General features: G+C 53.2%; 1 protein-coding gene across 2 annotated transcripts in view; it reads left to right on the top strand.

The window, feature by feature from the left end:
- The window catches only part of NECTIN2 (nectin cell adhesion molecule 2), a 28,860-nt gene that overhangs the window by 2,523 nt on the left and 7,587 nt on the right, over positions 1-18,750 (top strand). For both annotated transcript variants that reach the window (XM_060085047.1, XM_060085048.1), the window contains exons 2-5: positions 8,735-9,130; positions 12,904-13,200; positions 14,435-14,552; positions 15,374-15,522. In XM_060085047.1, coding sequence (XP_059941030.1) covers positions 8,735-9,130; positions 12,904-13,200; positions 14,435-14,552; positions 15,374-15,522 — 960 coding nt within the window. The remainder of the gene's footprint in view (positions 1-8,734; positions 9,131-12,903; positions 13,201-14,434; positions 14,553-15,373; positions 15,523-18,750) is intronic.

Here is an 18,750-nt window from a genome sequence, read left to right as displayed (position 1 = left end):
TTAGGGATGGGGTCAAAGACACATACAGGAATGGAACCGAGAGACGGGGGAATGAAATACAGCCACAGGGATGGGGCAGTGTGGGAGGGGGAGCGGGGGGAAGGGAGCTGGAAGGACATCTGGGTAAAGGCAGGAACAGCATAGAGAGAGAGACAGAGGTTTGGTGACAGGCAGGGGGCCCAAAAGACCCCAGCCAGTCAGTGACGGCGATGCCATGGCCCAAGGAGGTTGGGGCACAGGCGAGCCTCAAGGCCAGCAGTGTGTGGGGGCCATGGGGAGTGGTGGACACGGGAGGGACAGGGAGTTGGGCACTCTGGCCAGCTCCCCCGCCTCCGCCAGGGATGCTGTTACATTTTTAATGTCCCGGTGATGCTGAGAAATGGAGCAGGAGGGGGAGGAGAAGAGGGGACCCAGTAAGATGGCCCAGCAAAGAGAAAGTATGTCACAGGTGTGGAGAGACAGGCAGAGATAGGGAGACCCAGGAGGCAGAGAGAGCTGAGGGTCGGAGACACCGAGAAACGGCGGCCCTGGGAGATGGAGACCAGAAACCTGGAGGGATTAGGGACCCCAGGAAACGGTGCAGGGAGCCGGATTCCAGAGACTAGCAGACCCAGACCCAGAAAGACCCAGACCTCAGATGTTGGAGATACAGAAGAAAAAGAATATGAGAACAGCTAGGATTTTTTTGGCCTGGTGAAAGTGATCTGAAATTGATTGTGGTAATGGAGGCACAAATCTATGAATTTACTAAAAGCCATTGAGCTGGACGCTTTTTATTTATTTATTTATTTATTTATTTATTTATTCATTTTTGGCTGCGTTGGGTCTTTGTTGCTGCATGCGGGCTTTCTCTAGTTGTGGTGAGCGGGAGCTACTCTTTGTTGAGGTGCACGGGCTTCTCATTGCGGTGACTTCTCTTGTTGCGGAGCACGGGCTCTAGGCATGTGGGCTTCAGTAGCTGTGGCACTCGGGCTCAGTAGTTGTGGCTTCCGGGCTCTAGAGCGCAGGCTCAGTAGTTGTGGTGCCCGGGCTTAGTTGCTCCACGGCATGTGAGATCTTCCCGGACCAGGGCTCGAACCCATGTCCTCAGCATTGGCAGGTGGATTCTGAACCACTGCGCCACCAGGGACATCCCAAGCTGGTCACTTTAAAAGGGGGAATCGTATGGTATGGGAACTGTATCCCAATAAAGCAGTTAGAGAGAAAGACAGACAGACAGACACAGAGAGCAGAAACCAGGGACTCCTGGAAGACACAGGGCAGGCAGACTCGGAACCCTAAGAATCAGAGACAGAGACACAAGAGATCAAAGAGACAGGACCTGCAGGAGGAGGAGGCCAGAGTCTCAGAGACAGAAATGTTTTGGTGTAAACTCTACGCTGGGCAGATCAGTGGGAGTGGGGTTCTGTCTGAGAGGCTTGACCAGGAAGAGATTCACTACCAGAAGTATCAGACCCCACAGGGGAAACCTTCAGGGGGGGTCAAGCCCCTGCAGAAAGGCAGGGAAATCTCAGACCAGGGAGGGAAGGGGTCCCCCGAGCTGAGTGACGACCACAATCAGAGAGGTGGGCTGGGGGAGGGAGGTGCCGAAATGCAGGCCCAGGCAGACAGCCCCATATCCTGGCTACTGCTGCTCACCCCCTCCTCAGACCGGCTCCTGGATGTCCGCTGTGAGGGTGGGCACTGTGATGAATGCAGTCAATTAATTGACAAGGTAGCTGAGGCCAGCGCTCCAAGCACGCCGGCCTTCAAGGGCCTGCTGGAGTCTGCTGCGCCCCGTGGTGAGAGGGCAGGTCATGATGCGTTATTGGTCTGGAGGGCACGAGCCAAGCCTGGAGGAGCCAGCAAGGAAGGGACCCAGGAGTCCGGGCCCCCAGCCCCTTCCTCTCTGCCTTGATTTCCCTTCCCCAGATCTCAGGGTCTCAGGCTATAAGTCTCAGCACCCCCCCAGATGTTTCCCCTGGGCTCACACAATGCCCTGGGCAGCCCCGACTCTGCCACCACAGGAAGCCTGCATCCTAGGGCCCAGGCAGAGGAAGCATGTCTGGGTACCCAGCTGACACCTCATGAAGCTGTCACCAGCCTGGCTGGCCAAGGGAAGCTGAGGGAGGGCGGTGTTCCCATGGCCACACTCTCCCCTGCTGTGGTGCTGGTCACGTCCTGGCCAAGGTCAGGGCACAATCACCTGCCCAGCAGTGTGCTGGACACTAGGGTCCGAACTCCAAGCCAGCCTTCCTCCTGGCATCATTTCTCCTGCTTCTGCCTGAAACGCAAAACATCTGGGCATCAGCCCACACTAACCCCGTCCCCCTCACCACCACAGCCAGTCAGCCTCCGTGTCCCAACCATTCCAACTTCTGAATGAGCTTCCAATGTGGTTCTTCCTCCATCCCCACAGCCCTGCCCCCTGAAGCCCGACCCACTCCGTTCTGAGGGGTTTTTCTAAAGCACAAACCTAACCCTGTCCCTCCCCCTGCCTATAACTCTCTGTGGCTCCCCAGTGCCCCCAAGAAAAAGCCCAAACTCTAACTCAGCCTCAGCCTGTATGATCTAGTGCACTGCTGATTTCCCGTCTTCACCTTTATCGAGCTCTTACAGTGTGCCAGTCACTGTTCTAGGCTCTGGGGATACAACAGTGACCAAGACAGACGAACATCCCTGCTCCCGGCACTGATGTTCTCGTGGGGAAGACACATCAGCTGCTATGAGGAAATCGAAGCAGGGTTAATGGAGTTTCTGTTCTCATTATTAAGGTGGTCAGGGAACGCTCCAGAGCAAAGCTCCGAAGGGAGGGAGGGAAGGGGAAGTGTTCCAGGATGAGAGAACAGCAAGTTCAAAGGCCCAGGGGTGGGATTTGCCTGGCATGTCTGATGACCCAGGGGAGAGATGCCACTGGCTTAGACCAGGATACAGGCAATGCAGGGATCAGACCTGGTCCGCTTTGCAGATATATTTTGAAGATGGAGCTGACAGGATTTCCTGATGGATTGCATGGGTGGCGCGGAGCAGGGGGGCGATGGTGAGAGAAAGATAGGAGTCAGGGATGACTCCAAAGCTTCCATCCTGAACCTTTTTCTGAGCTGGAAATACCTAATAAATGGGCCACTAACCAAACAGGGGCTGAACCATCCTATCCATTCATTCAGAATGAGACACTTAGAATAGGGATTGTAGAGCCATGGGAATTTTTTTTTTTTTTTTGGCTGTGCCGGGTCTTTGTTGCAGCATGAGGGATCTTAGTTTTGGGGCATGCATTCAGGATCTAGTTCCCCAACCAGGGATCAAACCCCAGCCCCCTGCACTGGCGCTGAGTCTTACCCACTGGACCACCAGGGAAGTCCAAGCCATGGGATTTTAGAACCTCATTCATTCTGCAAATATTGAGCATCTACTAGGAGCTGGTCTCTGTTGCAGATACTGAGGGTGAGCAAAACCAGGCAAAGAATTCCTGCTCTCAGAGAGCCAAGAAGGTCATGAAAATCTGCTGTGTGAGATGGAGAGAAAGTGAGGTGCAGGGTGAGGGGACGAGGGCCAGCTATTTGGAGAGAGGCGGGCTCTGTGGCCATCGGGGACAGAGTATTGGTGATGAAAGAACTTGCTGAGAACCTTGCCCCACAAGAAGCTAAACGTGGGGTTTTTTAATTTAATTTTTATTTATTTATTTATTTTTGGCTGCGCCACGTGGCTTGCCAACCAAGGACTGAACCTGTGCCCTCTGCAGTGAAAGCACAGAGTCCTAGCCACTGGACCGCCAGGGAATTCCTAAAAGTGGGTTTTTTTTTAAATCCTCTGAAGCAGCCAGAGCCACTCTAGATGCAGGAGGGCATCCTCCCTCAGAAGAGAGGATTGAACCCAGGTCACAGCAGTAAAAGTGCTGAGTCCTAACCACTGGACCGCCAGAGAACTCCCCAGAAGAAGAGAGGTATCTTGCAGCCACAATGACTTCCTTAGGACAGGAAATCTGAGTCCCAGAAGGGACCCAGCGATCCAAAGAGGGGTGTGGGGCTCTGTGGACTATAGCTTGGCTTCCCTTGGCAAAGGTCACCTCCTCCAGGAAGCTCTCCTGCCCCTCCCCTCGGCTGGGTCAGGCCCCTGCTCTAGGTTCTCCCCGTCACCCCCAGCCCCACCCCTTCAGTCTTTCCAGCGAAGTGCTTGGTGATCACTGTCTGTACAATATCTGTCTCCCCTCCTGAATGTAAGCTCCTAGAGGACAAGCACGTGATTTGTCCTGACACATCTGTGGTACCTGCCCCCAGAACAGAGCTTGATATTTATTCAACAGGTTTTTTTTCTTAACAGTATTGATTGAGCACCTACTATAACCAGGCCCTGGTGTAGGCTCTGGGGATACAGTAGGAAACAAGACAGGCAAATCCCTGTCCTTAGGGGCTGACCCTCTAGCACCCAGGGCCTGCGGGTTGAGTCACTGTTTTTTGCTCACTGGTTGGCATAGTCTGGGAAAGAATAACTGGCGGGAAGGTTCCTACCATTCATGCCCTTGAAGTTCTAAATCTTCGCTTTAGGGACTTCCCTGGTGGCGCAGTGGTTAAGAATCCTCCTGCCAATGCAGGGGACACGGGTTCGAGCCCTGGTCCGGGAAGATCCCACATGCCACGGAGCAACTAAGCCCATGCGCCACAACTACCGAGCCCATGTGCTGCAACTACTGAAGCCCGCGCGCCTAGAGCCAGTGCTCCGCAACAAGAGAAGCCACCACAATGAGAAGCCCACGCACTGCAATGAAGAGTAGCCTCCTCTCGCCACAACTAGAGAAAGCCTGTGCGCAGCAACAAAGACCCGACGCAGCCAAAAATAAATATAAAATAAATTAAATAAATAAATAAATAAATAAATAAATAAAATCTTCACTTTAGCCAAGTCCTTCTCCAAGTGAAGAACCCTCAATGGCTCCCACTTACCTCAAGAAGAAAACTTAAGCCCTTGGCCCTGCCCTACTTTGCTTCTGCAGCTCACACTGGCCTGGGTTTTTCCCTGACGGAGTGCCTTTCCCTCCTCACCCAGCTAGAAAGGGGCATAGCCTTTGGGGACCCTTGTCCCATACTCAGTGCCTTTGGGGGCCATGTGGGTAATGCTTCCTGGCACCTTGAGGGAAGGGGATGGCCCTTCCACAGCTCCACCTAACTGTTGCCCCCAGAGCCTCATATCCTATTTTTGTCTGGATTCGACCTTTACTCTCCAGACCCTTCTGTGCTGCTAGTTCACTTCTGGAACAATGTTATGGGGCCAAAAGTGACTACGTGGAAGAGCCGGATCTGGCCTGCAGCGGATGGCTGGCCGCCTCTGCTCGACTCCCCTGCCCTGCCAGCCCTGTGAGGAGCTTACAGGAGAAAATCATTTTAATGGAATTGTCACAAGGGACCCTGCAGGGCTGCTTAAACATCCCCATTTCACAGATGGAGGAAATTAGGCTCGAAACAAGGTCCCCACCTGGAAAGGGACAGAGCCAGCAGGAAGCCCCCACCAGCTGCTCCGGGGGCCCACACATGACACTCGGCAGTTTGGTCCCGCTGCAGACGAGGAGACCATCTTCCAAGGTGGCACCCTTGGGTTTGATTTGCAAGATATATGTGGGGCTTCCACGAGATGATGTCTGTGTCACACAATGGCCTTCACTGATGACTTGTTTTGAGAAGTGCCTGGGACGGGTCCTGCCCAAGGGGCTGCCTTCTGCTGGGGACCCTCTCACTAGGGTCCCCTGTTAATTTCCCCTGGATTCCTGTGTGAGGTCAGCGGCGGCACACGCTCCTCCCCTCACATCTGGAGACAGCTGGGCATGGGCCTTGCCTTGAGGCTGGGTGTCGAGGGCTACTTGTAATTACACTTACCTGGCTATGTTTATTTACCAAGCACTGATCTTGTGTTTCCGGGGGCCCTGTGTGCCAAGTACTCTACAAACATCCTTTAATCCTTAAACGGCAATCCCTAGGAGATGGGCACCATTATTACCCTCCTTTTACAGCCGAGGAAACTGAGGCACAGAGAGGTTAAATGACTTGCCCAATGTCACACAGCCAGTAAGTTGCCTAGCTAGGATTCAAGCCCAGGCAGTCTGCCCTCAGTCACCATGCTGTACTGCCTTACACAGCAGAGAAACATTCATCTTTATTCTGGTTTTTATTTTTTTAATTATTTTTTTAAATTTATTTATTTTATTTATTTTTGGCTGCATTGGGTCTTCGTTGCTGTGTGCGGGCTTTTTCTAGTTGCTGTGCATGGGCTTCTCATTGTGTTGGCTTCTCTTGTTGCGGAGCACGGGCTCCAGGTGCACGGGCTTCAGTAGTTGTGGCTCATGGGCTCCAGAGCGCTGGCTGAGCAGTTGTGGCGCACGGGCTTAGTTGCTCCATGGCATGTGGGATCTCCCCGGACCAGGGCTCGAACCCATGTCCCCTGCATTGGCAGGCAGATTCCCAACCACTGCGCCACCAAGGAAGCCCCCGATTTTTTTTTTTTTTTTTTTGGTCACGCCGCGCGGCATGCGGGATCTTAGTTCCCTGACCAGGAATCGAACCCGTACCCCCTGCAGTGGAGGCACAAGGTTTTAACCACTGGACCACCAGGGAAGTCCCCTTTATTCCAGTTTTTATTAGCAATCAGAAAACAAAAGATAAGCTGAGAAATAAAAGCCATGCGTTCAGACAAAAACTGGTACGCAAATGCTCACAGCAGCTTTATTCATAATTGCCAAAAGGTGAAAACAACTCAAATGTCCATCAACTGATGAACGGATAAACACAATGTGGTCAATCCAGACAATGGAATATTACTGAGCCATAAAAAGGAACAAGGCACTGACCCATGTTACAGCGTGGGTACACCTTGAAGACATTATGCCAAGTGAAAGAAACCAGACACAAAAGGCCACGTGTTGTATGATTTGATTTATGCTAAATGTCCAGAAGAGGAGAATCTATAGAGACAGAAAATAGACTAGTGATTGCTAGGGGGTGGGAGGAGGGGAAATGGGAGTGACTGTTTAATGGGTACAGGGATTTCTTTGGGGGATTATAAAAATGTCCTAAACTTGATTATGGCGATGGTTGCACAACTCTTGTGAATATATGAAAAGTCATTGAATCGTACTTTATTTATTTATTAGTCTAACTTTTAAAAAAATATACATAAGATATAGACATTTATTTATTTACATACTTACTTATTTTGGTTGTGCCAGGTCTTAGCTGCGGCACGCGGACTTCTTAGTTGCAGCATGCAAACTCTTAGTTGCCACATGCATGCGGGATCTAGTTCCCTGACCAGGGATCAAACCCAGGCCCCTGCATTAGGAGCACGGAGTCTTACCCACTGGACCACCAGGGAAGTCCCTGAATTGTACATTTTTAATGGGTGAGTGGGAATTATATCTCAGCAAGGCTGTTTTAAATAAAATAGGCACAGCAACTATTGAGCCCGTGTGCTGCAACTACTGAAGCCCGCGTGCCTAGAGCCCATGCTCTGCAACAAGAGAAGCCACAGCAATGAGAAGCCCATGTGCAGCAATGAAGACCCAACGCAGCCAAAAAAATAAAAAATAAATTTTAAAAAAAGGCACAGAGGGCTGTAGGTTTTATAGAAAGGTGAGAGAAAGTATTATTACTGTGTAGGAAACAAAATGAAAACTATCCTCACACTTTGAATTTTTTAAAAATTTCTTTTGAGATAGATTCAGGTTTTTGTTATTTTTGGAGGATTCTTTTTTCCCTCCAAACATTTGATAATGAAAAATTTCAAACACACATGTGTAAGTTGGAAGAATGACCCAGCAGCCTCCCTCATCCTCTGCCCCTAGACTTGACAAAGGGTCACACTTTGCCACGTTTGCTTCGTCACTTTATCGTTTTGGTTGTTGTTGTTTTGGATGAACCATTTGAGAGTACGTTACAGATGTGACATTTCCACCCCTTATCATCTCCTTATTCCTCTTCTTCTCCTTCTCCTTCTCCTTCTTCTTCTCCGTGCAGCTTGTGGGATCTTAGTTCCCCGACTAGGGACTGAACCCAGGCCCTCAGCAGTGAGATCGCAGAGTCCTAACCACTGGACCACCAGGGAAGTCCCATCCACCATTTATCTTCTAAGAAAAAGGACTACATAAAACAGATAACCAACAAGGACCTATTGTATAGCACAGGGAACTATACTCAATATTTTGTAAAACCTATAAAGGAAAAGAATCTGAAAAAGAATATACAATACACATATATGTATTGAGATATATATATAAACCGAATCACTGTGCTGTATACCTGAAACTAACACATTGTAAATCAACTATACTTCAATAAAATAAAAATAAAATAGGGAATTCCCTGGCAGTCCAGTGGTTAGGACTCCAGGCTTTCACTGCCATGGCCTGGGTTCAATCCCTGGTGGGGGAACTTAGATACCACAAGCTATGCGGCGTGGCATAAAATAAAATTAAATTAAAAAAATTTTTTTTAATTTTAAAGGAATACTATATAACCACAATTTAATCATCACACCTAAGATCATGAATGATAATTCCATAATCATATGTCATCTAGCCTGGACACAAATGTCCCTAGTTTTCCTCAAACTGTCTTCCTGGCTGGCCTTTTGGGAATTGGGATTCCATAAAGACTCCTGCACTGCATTGCGGGTCTGCATTTCAGGGGGTGGCCCTCAGTGATGGCCCGGCCTGGCCCGGAGGTGTCTGGGTCCTTCACTGACCCGACCTCTCTCTCTCCTCTCTCCGCAGGAGCCCAGGATGTGCGAGTTCGGGCCGCAGCCGAGGTGCGGGGCCACCTGGGGGACACCGTAGAGTTGCCGTGCCACCTGCTGCCCCCAGCGCCTGAAATCCGAGTGTCACAGGTGACGTGGCTGCGCCTGGACGCGTCTGAGGGTAACCAGAACGTGGCCATCTTCCACCCCCTGTATGGTCCCAGCTTCCCCAGCCCGAAGCCTGGCAAGGAGCGGCTGTCCTTCGTCAATGCCGGGCAGAGCACCGGGGCCGGGCAAGGCACAGAGCTGGAGGTGCGGGACGCCACACTGGCCCTCCGGGGGCTGACGGTGGAGGACGAGGGCAACTACACCTGCGAGTTTGCCACCTTCCCCCGGGGCACCAGTCGGGGAGTGACCTGGCTCAGAGTCATAGGTGAGCAGGGTGGGGGGCAGGGCTGCAACGAAGTGGGAGGGTCGGGGGTGCAATGCACGAGAGCCCCTCAGCGGTCTGTTTCTCCTCTTTAGCTGTGATATCGACCTTGTCCGTGATCTTCAGCCAATGGGCAGCTATTCATTAAGCACCTACTGTTTGCCACACGCTGTTCTGCAAGTTGGAGAGACAGCCGGCAGTGAGCATTCAGCAAATTGAGTACCTACTCTGTGCCACGCACTATGCTAGGCTCTAGGGATAAAGCAGTGAGGAAGACAGCACTCCCTGCCCTCCTGGAGCTTATACTCCAGACAAAGGAGTAGATAACATACATAAGAAAAATAAGAGTGAGTCAGGTGGTTATAGGTGCTTCAGAAGTTGGAGGGGAGCAGGTTACAATTGTAAGCGAGGGTAGTCTGGTGCTAACCCAAACTAGGAGGTGAGGGAGCCCTGCAGGTCTAGGGAAGAGAGTTTCAGGCAGTGGGAATAGCAAGTGAAAAGGCCCTGAGGCAGGGCACACCTGGACTGTCTGAGGAAGAGCAAGGAAGTCAGTGTGGCTGGAGATGCATGAATGGAGGAAAGTAGAAGGAGGCAAGGTCAAGGAGGTGATGGGGGAGCACAGATCACAGCCTCACGGACCACGTGAAGGTTTTGGCTTTTGCCTTGAGAGAACAAGAGCTACAGGAAATTCTGAACAGAAGAGGGATGTGATCTGGCTTGGGTTTTCACAGGCTCCTTCTGGCTATGTGGTGGGTGAGGGTGGAGGCTGGGAGACCACAAAGGAGATGACGGCATATGTCCAGGTGGGAGGTGATAACACCTAGACCAAGACGGAGGCAGTGGGGGTGATGAGAAGAGATTGGATTATGGAAATATTTTAGAGGTAAAGCCAGAGAACAATCAATTTGGCAAACAAAGGAAACACCAGGATGTTGCAATACTCAGAGTGAGGGCCCCAGTGGACTCATTTAGATAGAATGGTCAGCAAAAGCCTCTTCGTCGAGTCTCAAAGTGTAAGCAGGAGCCACCGTCAGGGACACGTCCACAGGCAGAGGAATGAATGCACAAGCAGAGGGAACAGCCTATGCATACGCTGGGACATGAGAGCCAGCTTGGCATGTTCTAGAAAGGAGGCTGGTGGGCCTGGTGGCAAGGGCTTGAGTGACCCTCAACAAGGCAAGAAAACCAACAGGGTCATGACGATTGCATGGGCCTCCTAGACAGGGAGAGACCAGGTGGCTCGACTTCATCTGAATTTTTTTTTTTTTTTTTGCTACGCTGCTCAGCTTCCAGGATCTTAGTTCCCCGACCAGGGATTGAACCCCAACCTTCGGCAGTGAAAGTTTGGAGTCCTAAACACGGGACCACCAGGGAATCCCCTTTATCTGAAATATTATTTGGAGCCATCAGACGGTTTCAAACCATAAAAGCACCCTGAACAAGCTCTTGAAATTGCTTTAAAAAGATGACTGGCTGCTGTGTGTGGGCCCATCAGAAGGGTAGACAAAGGTAGAGGGAAGCAAGGAGACCAGGTGAGAGGAGGCATTGGCTTGGAAGGGGGAAGAAGCAGGAGGGGAGGGGAGTGGAATAAAGAGAGAAGTGGAAATAATCACACTTTTAAGAGATAGAAGGTGCTTGTCTGTGAATTAAGGGAGGAGGAGGATCAAGAACTCCCAGCCAGGGCTTCCCTGGTGGCGCAGTGGTTGAGAGTCCGCCTGCCGATGCAGGGGACACGGGTTCGTGCCCCGGTCCGGGAGGATCCCACGTGCCGCGGAGCAGCTGGGCCCGTGAGCCATGGCCGCTGAGCCTGCGCGTCCGGAGCCTGTGCTCCGCAGCGGGAGAGGCCACAACAGTGAGAGGCCCGCGTACTGCATAAAAAAAAAAAAAACTCCCAGCCTTCTGGTCCAGCAGGAAGGTGACCCGCACAACCACTTAGCGAAATGGGGAAGACTTAGGGAAGGCGTCTTTTTTTTTTTTTTTTTTTTTTTCTGTACGTGGGCCTCTCACTGTTATGGCCTCCCCCGTTGCGGAGCACAGGCTCCGGACGCACAGGCTCAGCGGCCATGGCTCACGGGCCCAGCCGCTCCGCAGCATGTGGGATCTTCCCGGACAGGGGCACGAACCCGTGTTCCCTGCATCGGCAGGCGGACTCTCAACCACTGCACCACCAGGGAAGCCCCGAAGGCATCTTTTTTTTTTTTTTTTTTTTTTTTTTTTGCGGTACGCGGGCTTCTCACTGCTGTGGCCTCTCCCGCTGCGGCGCACAGGCTCCGGACGCGCAGGCCCAGCGGCCATGGCTCACGGGCGCAGCCGCTCCGCAGCATGTGGGATCCTCCCAGACCGGGGCACGAACCCGTGTCCCCTGCATCGGCAGGCGGACTCTCAACCACTTGCGCCACCAGGGAAGCCCTCGAAGGCATCTTTTTGAAGATGCTATTTCTTGCTAAATCTAGGCAATCCCCTGGGATCCCATCGTCCCCCGGCAACTCCACAGAAGCCACGTCACTCTGGACACTTTATCTCCCCCACCTCAGCCCCAGAGAGTTGGGGAAGTGTACCCTGTACTGTCCCTCCATACACACTTCCCTTCCCAGGGAGCCCCAAAACCACAGCTGTTTCGCAAAAAGCGCAGCTCTTCTCCCCGCTCATCCCTCACAAAGGTCTCTCTTCTGCAATCATTTGTTCTATTCAAGAGATGCGTAGGGAGCACCTACCATGCACCAGGTGCCTACAACAGTGCAGAACAGAACAGTGAAGCCTCCGCTTTCTTGGGGAGTCAGATGTCAGGGAAGTTTCCTTGAGGAAGTGAGACTGGGATCTGGAGGAGGAGGAAGAACAAGACGAGGAGAAGGGAAGCCAGAGCACTCCAGGCAGTGCAAGTCGCTAAGACCCTGCAGTGGGTGGGAGCAGGGATGGGGTGGGTGTGCCTGGAGCTATCATAGGACTGATGGGAGGGTGATCAGGGAGGATGTGGGCAGGCCCGTCAGAGACTTTGGCAGTCAGGGGAGAATGCAGGAAGGATAGGAAAGGAGAGGAAGGCAGTACCACGTTGAGAAGCTCAAGACATAGCCAGGTGGAGAGATCCAGGAAGCAGCTAGAGATGCTTCCTGGATCTCTCCACCTGGTGGAGAACTCAGGTGTCAGAACTCAGGTGTCTGGTTATGGGCACACATTAGTAGCTGTGGGTTGTCATTATTATTCCTCGTGGAGGTTTACCCTGCCTAATACTTTTCCATGTTTTCCAGGAGAATGAGTGAAAAGGGCAAAATTTTCCAGCTTTGGGAAGCTCCACTGCCTTTATCCCACTTCTGGCACCACAATCTAATGGTGATTAAAGGAAAAGAAGTTGGAGGGCTTTTCAGCTGGACCTTTGAACCTCATTATTCTGCTTTGGCTTTTCTTTTAAAATCTCGGCCTCTTCCAGACTTGTGGACATTGTCTGTTTTTCTAGCAGAGCAGAACAGAAAATATAATGGCTAATACTTAGATAGCACAGTGAGTGTCAAGTACCATCCGAAGTGCTTTACATCTCAATTTATTTAATCTGTACAACAATCCTATGTGGTGGGTACTGTGATTATCCCCACTTTGCAAAAGAGGAAGCTGAGGTACAGAGTTGGGAAATGGCTTGCCCAAAGCCATGCAGCTGCAAAGCAGCAAAGCTGGGAATTGAACCCAGGCAGCTGGGGTTTAACTGCTCAGCTCCACTGCTGAGGTGTTTGTTGAATGACTCTAGGTGTGGAGTGACCCACGCTACCCTATGTTCCTCTCCCCAGCCCAGCCCCAGAACCATGCCGAAACACAAGAAGTCACACTCAGTCTGGATCCTGTACCTGTGGCCCGCTGTGTCTCCAGGGGCGGCCGGCCACCTGCCCGAGTCTCCTGGCTCTCACCCTTGGATGGGGAGGCCAGAGAGAGCCAGGTGTCAGGACCCCTGCCTGGTACAGTCACCGTCACCAGCCGCTTCACCTTGGTACCCTTGGGCCAAGCAGATGGTGTCAAGGTCACCTGCAAAGTGGAGCACGAGAGCTTTGAGGAGCCAGTTCTGCTGCCTGTGACCCTCTCTGTGCGCTGTGAGTGCATCAGGATGTGACCACACCCCCAACACTGTCTACACCGACTTCTCTAGGGCACCGTATACATTATCCCTGAGTGTTGTCTACATTGGCATTCTGGGTCAAATTCTGCACTGCCTTCCTGCCCATTGTCTACACTGGCTCCCCGGGACAACATCTGCACACTGCCCCCTCATTGTCTATACTGGCTTCACTAGGCTCTCACCTTGCTGCCACAATCGATGGTGAATCAGAATGGGTTTGCAAGGGTCGGTATTATACATTTCTTCCCAATTCCACATCCAGTGAAGTCTTACTGGTAGCTTCAATCAGCCGTGTGGAGTATTTACACCAAGGAAACTGGCAAACACCTCAAATCACGGCTATTCTATTTTTCCCCCCTCCCTTTTCAGAGAGCCGGTTTACCAGCACACAACCCCAGTTGACACTGCTCCCTCACTGTCTATATCCACTACTCTGTCTACACTACCCAACCCAATGTTGTCTACATACACACCCCCATTCATACTGTCTAAATTGGCTCCCTGGACACTGTCTATACTGACTCTCCTGCGGCCTCTACACCTACTTCTGCCTCCCAGTGTAATCACATTGACCCCTCTGGACCCTATCAACAAAATATGTGTTTTGTTGTTGTTGTTGTTTTGGCCACTCTGCGGATTAAACCCGGCGCCACGGCAGTGAAAGAGCCGAGTCCTAACCACTCGACCGCCAAGGAATTCCCCGCTGTACGCTGTCAATATCAACCCCTTCTGATATGTTCTGTGCTATCTCTTCCCCAAACTGCTTACACACCAACACTGCCTAATATTACCCAGGAGGCTCCCCCTGGCACACTTCCAAACACCCTGCCAAACAGTTACTTTAGCAGCTTTTCCAGCCACTGTCCAATCATACCCCATACCCCAGCTCAGCATTTTCTATACTAGTTCCCCAGACAATGCCTTCAGTTAAACTAACTCCCTTATCTACTCTGGGCATGTCAGAAATGACACACATTATCTAGAATGGCTCCCTCGGGCGCTGCCTGCAACAAACAGTAACTTCCTCAGAATGACCCTCAGCCGTGTCCCTGGACAGTGTCTGTACAGCCCGGATTGATCTGCCCCAGGCATTTTCCATGGGTCCACCTCCTGCCAGCCCATTTCTTTAGGATTCTTATCTATCTGCTCACCTATCACCCCTTTTGGGATTCTCCCTGTCATTGAGCCAGTCCCCCCATTTCCTCCAGACCCTCCTGAGGTCTCCATATCCGGCTATGATGACAACTGGTATGTCGGCCGTACTGAGGCCTCCCTGAATTGTGATGTCCGCAGCAAACCAGAGCCCACAGGCTACGACTGGAGCACGTGAGTCCTGTTGGGACCCAGACTCCTGGGTCTGAGGGAGGAGGGGCTGGGGGCCTGGACTCTGGGTCTGAGGGGTGAGGGGCCAGGGGTCTGGATCCTGGGGCTGAGCAGGGAGGGGCCGGGGGTCTGAATCCTGGGGCTGAGCAGGGAGGGGCCGGGGATCTGGATCCTGGGGCTGAGGGGGGAGGGGCCGGGGGTCTGGATCCTGGGGCTGAGGGTGGGGGGGCCGGGGGTCTGGATCCTGGGGCTGAGGGCGGAGGGGCCGGGGGTCTGGATCCTGGGGCTGAGGGGGGAGGGGCCGGGGGTCTGCATCCTGGGGCTGAGGGCGGAGGGGCCGGGGGTCTGGATCCTGGGGCTGAGGGGGGAGGGGCCGGGGGTCTGGATCCTGGGGCTGAGCGGGGGAGGGGCCGGGGGTCTGGATCCTGGGGCTGAGGGGGGAGGGGCCGGGGGTCTGGATCCTGGGGCTGAGGGGGGAGGGGCCGGGGGTCTGGATCCTGGGGCTGAGCGGGGGAGGGGCCGGGGGTCTGGATCCTGGGGCTGAGCGGGGGAGGGGCCGGGGGTCTGGATCCTGGGGCTGAGGGGGGAGGGGCCGGGGGTCTGGATCCTGGGGCTGACGGGCGCGGGGCTGGGTCCCGGACTACTGTGCTGTGGGAGAGGGGCACCAGCGGCCTGAAACCGTGAGGCCTCCCGAAGGAGGGAGCTCGCAGTTTGGGGAGTTAAGGAGTAAGTTCAGGTCCGTAGAGCTTGGCTCCTGAGGGCTGTCAGACCTGTACTCCCCGTGGACCATGCTGTCCTTCTCATGTGACCCCCAAACCCCCCAGGACTTCAGGCGTCTTCCCAGCCTCAGCCGTAGCCCAGGGCCCCAAGCTGATCGTCCACTCGGTGGACCGGCTCCTCAACACCACCTTCATCTGCACCGTCACCAATGCCGTAGGCACGGGCCACGCCGAGCAGGTGGTCCTAGTTCGAGGTAAGCGGGTCTTGGGGATGGTGTGTACGACTGGGTCTGCTCCCCAAGTGTTCCTCCCTTCTGGGTTCTGGGGCTGTACTGGAGAAGGCTGCGCCGCCGATCTGGGGAGAATTCAGACCCGCCTCAGTTATGGGAGGGGGACGGTGTGGCTTGCCCCCACGTGGGATCTGGATTGGGGTGACAGGGTAGGTGCTGACAGAGGAGTCAGGACGTTGAGACCTGCGCTGGGATCTTCCTAGAAAGTAGAGGCCTGGGAAGGGCCTTCAGGGAGAGATCCAGGGACATTGGCCTGGCCTCCAGCCAGTGAGACACGCCCACAGAATTGCACAACTAACAGTCACGTGAGGGCAGCTAGATAAACACTCGGAAACAATGGACTTCTTACAGTGAGGGCTGGTCAGTACGACCCAGAAACCAGTTTGAGTGTGTGTTGGGATGTTTGTGTTTCTAGAGGTGGTATTTTGGGTTTGTTTCGCTTTGCTTTGTTTTTTGGGTTTTTTCGGCCTACCACTTGGCTTGCGGGATCTTAGTTCCCCGACCAGGGATCGAACCCATGGCAATGAAAGTGTGGAGTCCTAACCACTGGACTACCAGGGAATTCCCTGGAGGTGGTATTTTGGAAATGGTGGCTGATGTGTCTGTGGGTCAAAAGTTCTCTGAGTCTCCACAATGGGAACTCAAAAACACAGATAGGACCCAAGACTTAGCTGGAGAGGAAAAAAATAAAGCCAAAAATAAAGCCCAGGTTCGGGCTGATGGAAGTGGGGTCGCAGTTACAACTGCAGCCCAGGAGGCTTAGAGGGAGGCAGGGCGCCTCAGTGGGTGGGAGGAGGGCCCCCTCAAAAACACAACCAAACTCATAGGCATCGGTGTGAAGACAGACACACCCACACCTGGAGACAGACGGAAGCAGGCCCTCTTACTGAGATGATCATAACACACACACGCACACACACACCTGGAAAGACACCCAAATGAAAACAGATCCCTCTTGAGGAATTCAGACACTCGCCGGGGAGAGAGGACGTAGCTACTCAGAAACAGTGTCACAGACCACACACCCAGAGAAACTGTTGGCCCACCTTCAGCGCATCTGACATGCTCAGGTGCACAAATACACACACCTGGAGGCAGACACCACCACGAAGACATGCTAGAAGCAAAAAGAACCGCGGACAGCAACAATTCCACGTGCAGAAACATCGTGGCTCACACACAGATGCTGAGAAGGTAACTTGAAGACGTTCTCAAGTGCACACCCTCGGAAACTCCAAAAACCCCATTGTGGAGATTCTCTTTCAACAAACCATCATCTGACAAGTATTTGCTGAGTCTTCCTCTTGGCCAGGCATTCTCCTCAATGTGGGGAATACAATGGTGACTCAGTCTCAGTCCCTGCCCTCAAAGGAACAGCCGGAGGAGGGTCAGCTCCACCCACCCAGCGAGGTCCCCAACTGGAAATACACCCCCTGAACCCTCTATCCCAGATACTCACCAGAGAAACTGGTCTCCCCAGCCGCACTGGGTCAGTAGGCACCTCTGTGTGGTGGAGCCTGCAGAATACAAGCGGGATCACACTTGAGGGCCATCGGAGGAAGACAGAGCCACGAAAGCATGGACACCCCCCCGAAACACCCAGAAACCCCAGGGATATCCACCACTGGAAACCCCAAAGCCAACACACTGGGTTCAGGGTTCAGCCTTGGGTGATATTCACCAAGTGAAATACACATACTCAGAGCCCCATCAGGAACCTGGGCAGTTGGGGGCTGCGGGTAATGCACACAGAATCACACCCCCAGAGACTCTCCCAGTGGTACCCACAGACCCGCAGACAGTAAAAGCTTCATTGCAAAGACATGCACCTACGGATGGATGCCAACAAACGTGGGGACACCCTCTGAGCACCCTAGAAATCATCACGGGCAGTGAGTGTGCCAACAGGTGGCCTTGCCCAGAGAGGAGATTCACTCACAGCTCTTGGCAGGGTCACGTCAGAGGGTCTCAGAGACGCCTCACGTCCCCATGCGCACACAGACCCGCACACGCTCTCACGATCGGTTTGGGGTTCACGCCAGTGAAAACATAAGAACAAAGGCAAGGCCGCGGGCTAGACATTGCTTCAGAGAATTTCTGACCCACAGGCAGGTACACGCTCACCCACCATCTCCAAATCATCATCCCCAGTAACAGACACACGTTCCGACACGTGCGAAAACTGGTCTCCAGACTTCACTGAAAGAAATCTTTCCTATCTCCAGGGTACAGGTATAGGAATATATTCCCCCTAAAAAGTTTCACAAAATACTACTTACCCTTCATACTTGAGGTAAACTTTTTCTGCTCTATTTTGTTTTACTGCTGCTTGTGGGTCACCAGACTGATCTGACAGCCCTTTAGGTCATGACCCCCCGTTTTTGGAAAACATCCAGAAACAGATGCCTGGGTCCCAGCCCCTCTGGTGTGCAGAGGCGCGGGGAGGGGAGGGGAGGGTGTAAGTGGACCCTCCCCATCCCCCCCCCCCGCCACGGTCTCTTCCAGTCACACCCTGCATGCAGGGGTGGGGGAAGCGGGGGGGGGGGTCTGATTAGATGCCTGTTGCATCCATGTCTATCCCTCATCCTCACTTCTCCCCACTTAGGGCTCCCTGGCTTCCTTCTCCGCCCAACCCCACCCCCCATCCTCCCCCAGACCCCTCCCCTCCCGCAAGCTCAGCCCCTGCTGGGAGAGGAAACCGGGACTGGGGGCTTCAGGAGCCCCATTCGCCACACTGGGGACACGTGCTCCCAGCCACTCCCGTTCCCAGGGGAGGAATTACCAGGAGGCCCCTCACCCTTCTCAATCCCCTTTCTCTCAAGTGCAAAGAGCTTTGGAATCAGACAGCCCCACACTCAAATCCAGGCTGCCTCTTCCTGGCTGGATCAGCCCCAAGATTCCTTGACGCTGACCTCAGAGCTTCTGGGAGGGGGTCTCAAACTCAGATGCCTACAGGGTCCTGGCGAGTGACCTGGGTGGCCAAGTGTGGAACTCTGTCCCCTTCGGAGTCACCAGCCTGACTCAGTCACAGCCCATCTCCAGGTGGAGGAGATGAAAGTTTAGTGTTGCCAGATCTGATTTTTTTTAAAAATTGTTTGGCCACGCCTTATGGCATGCAGGATCTTAGTTCCCCCACCAGGGATTGAAGCCATGCCCCCTGCAATGGAAGCGCGGTCTCTTAACCACTGGACC

This window comes from Mesoplodon densirostris, chromosome 19 (genome assembly GCF_025265405.1).
Source record: "Mesoplodon densirostris isolate mMesDen1 chromosome 19, mMesDen1 primary haplotype, whole genome shotgun sequence".
Classification (NCBI taxonomy): domain Eukaryota; kingdom Metazoa; phylum Chordata; class Mammalia; order Artiodactyla; family Ziphiidae; genus Mesoplodon; species Mesoplodon densirostris.
This window is presented reverse-complemented; position numbering and strand designations above follow the sequence as displayed.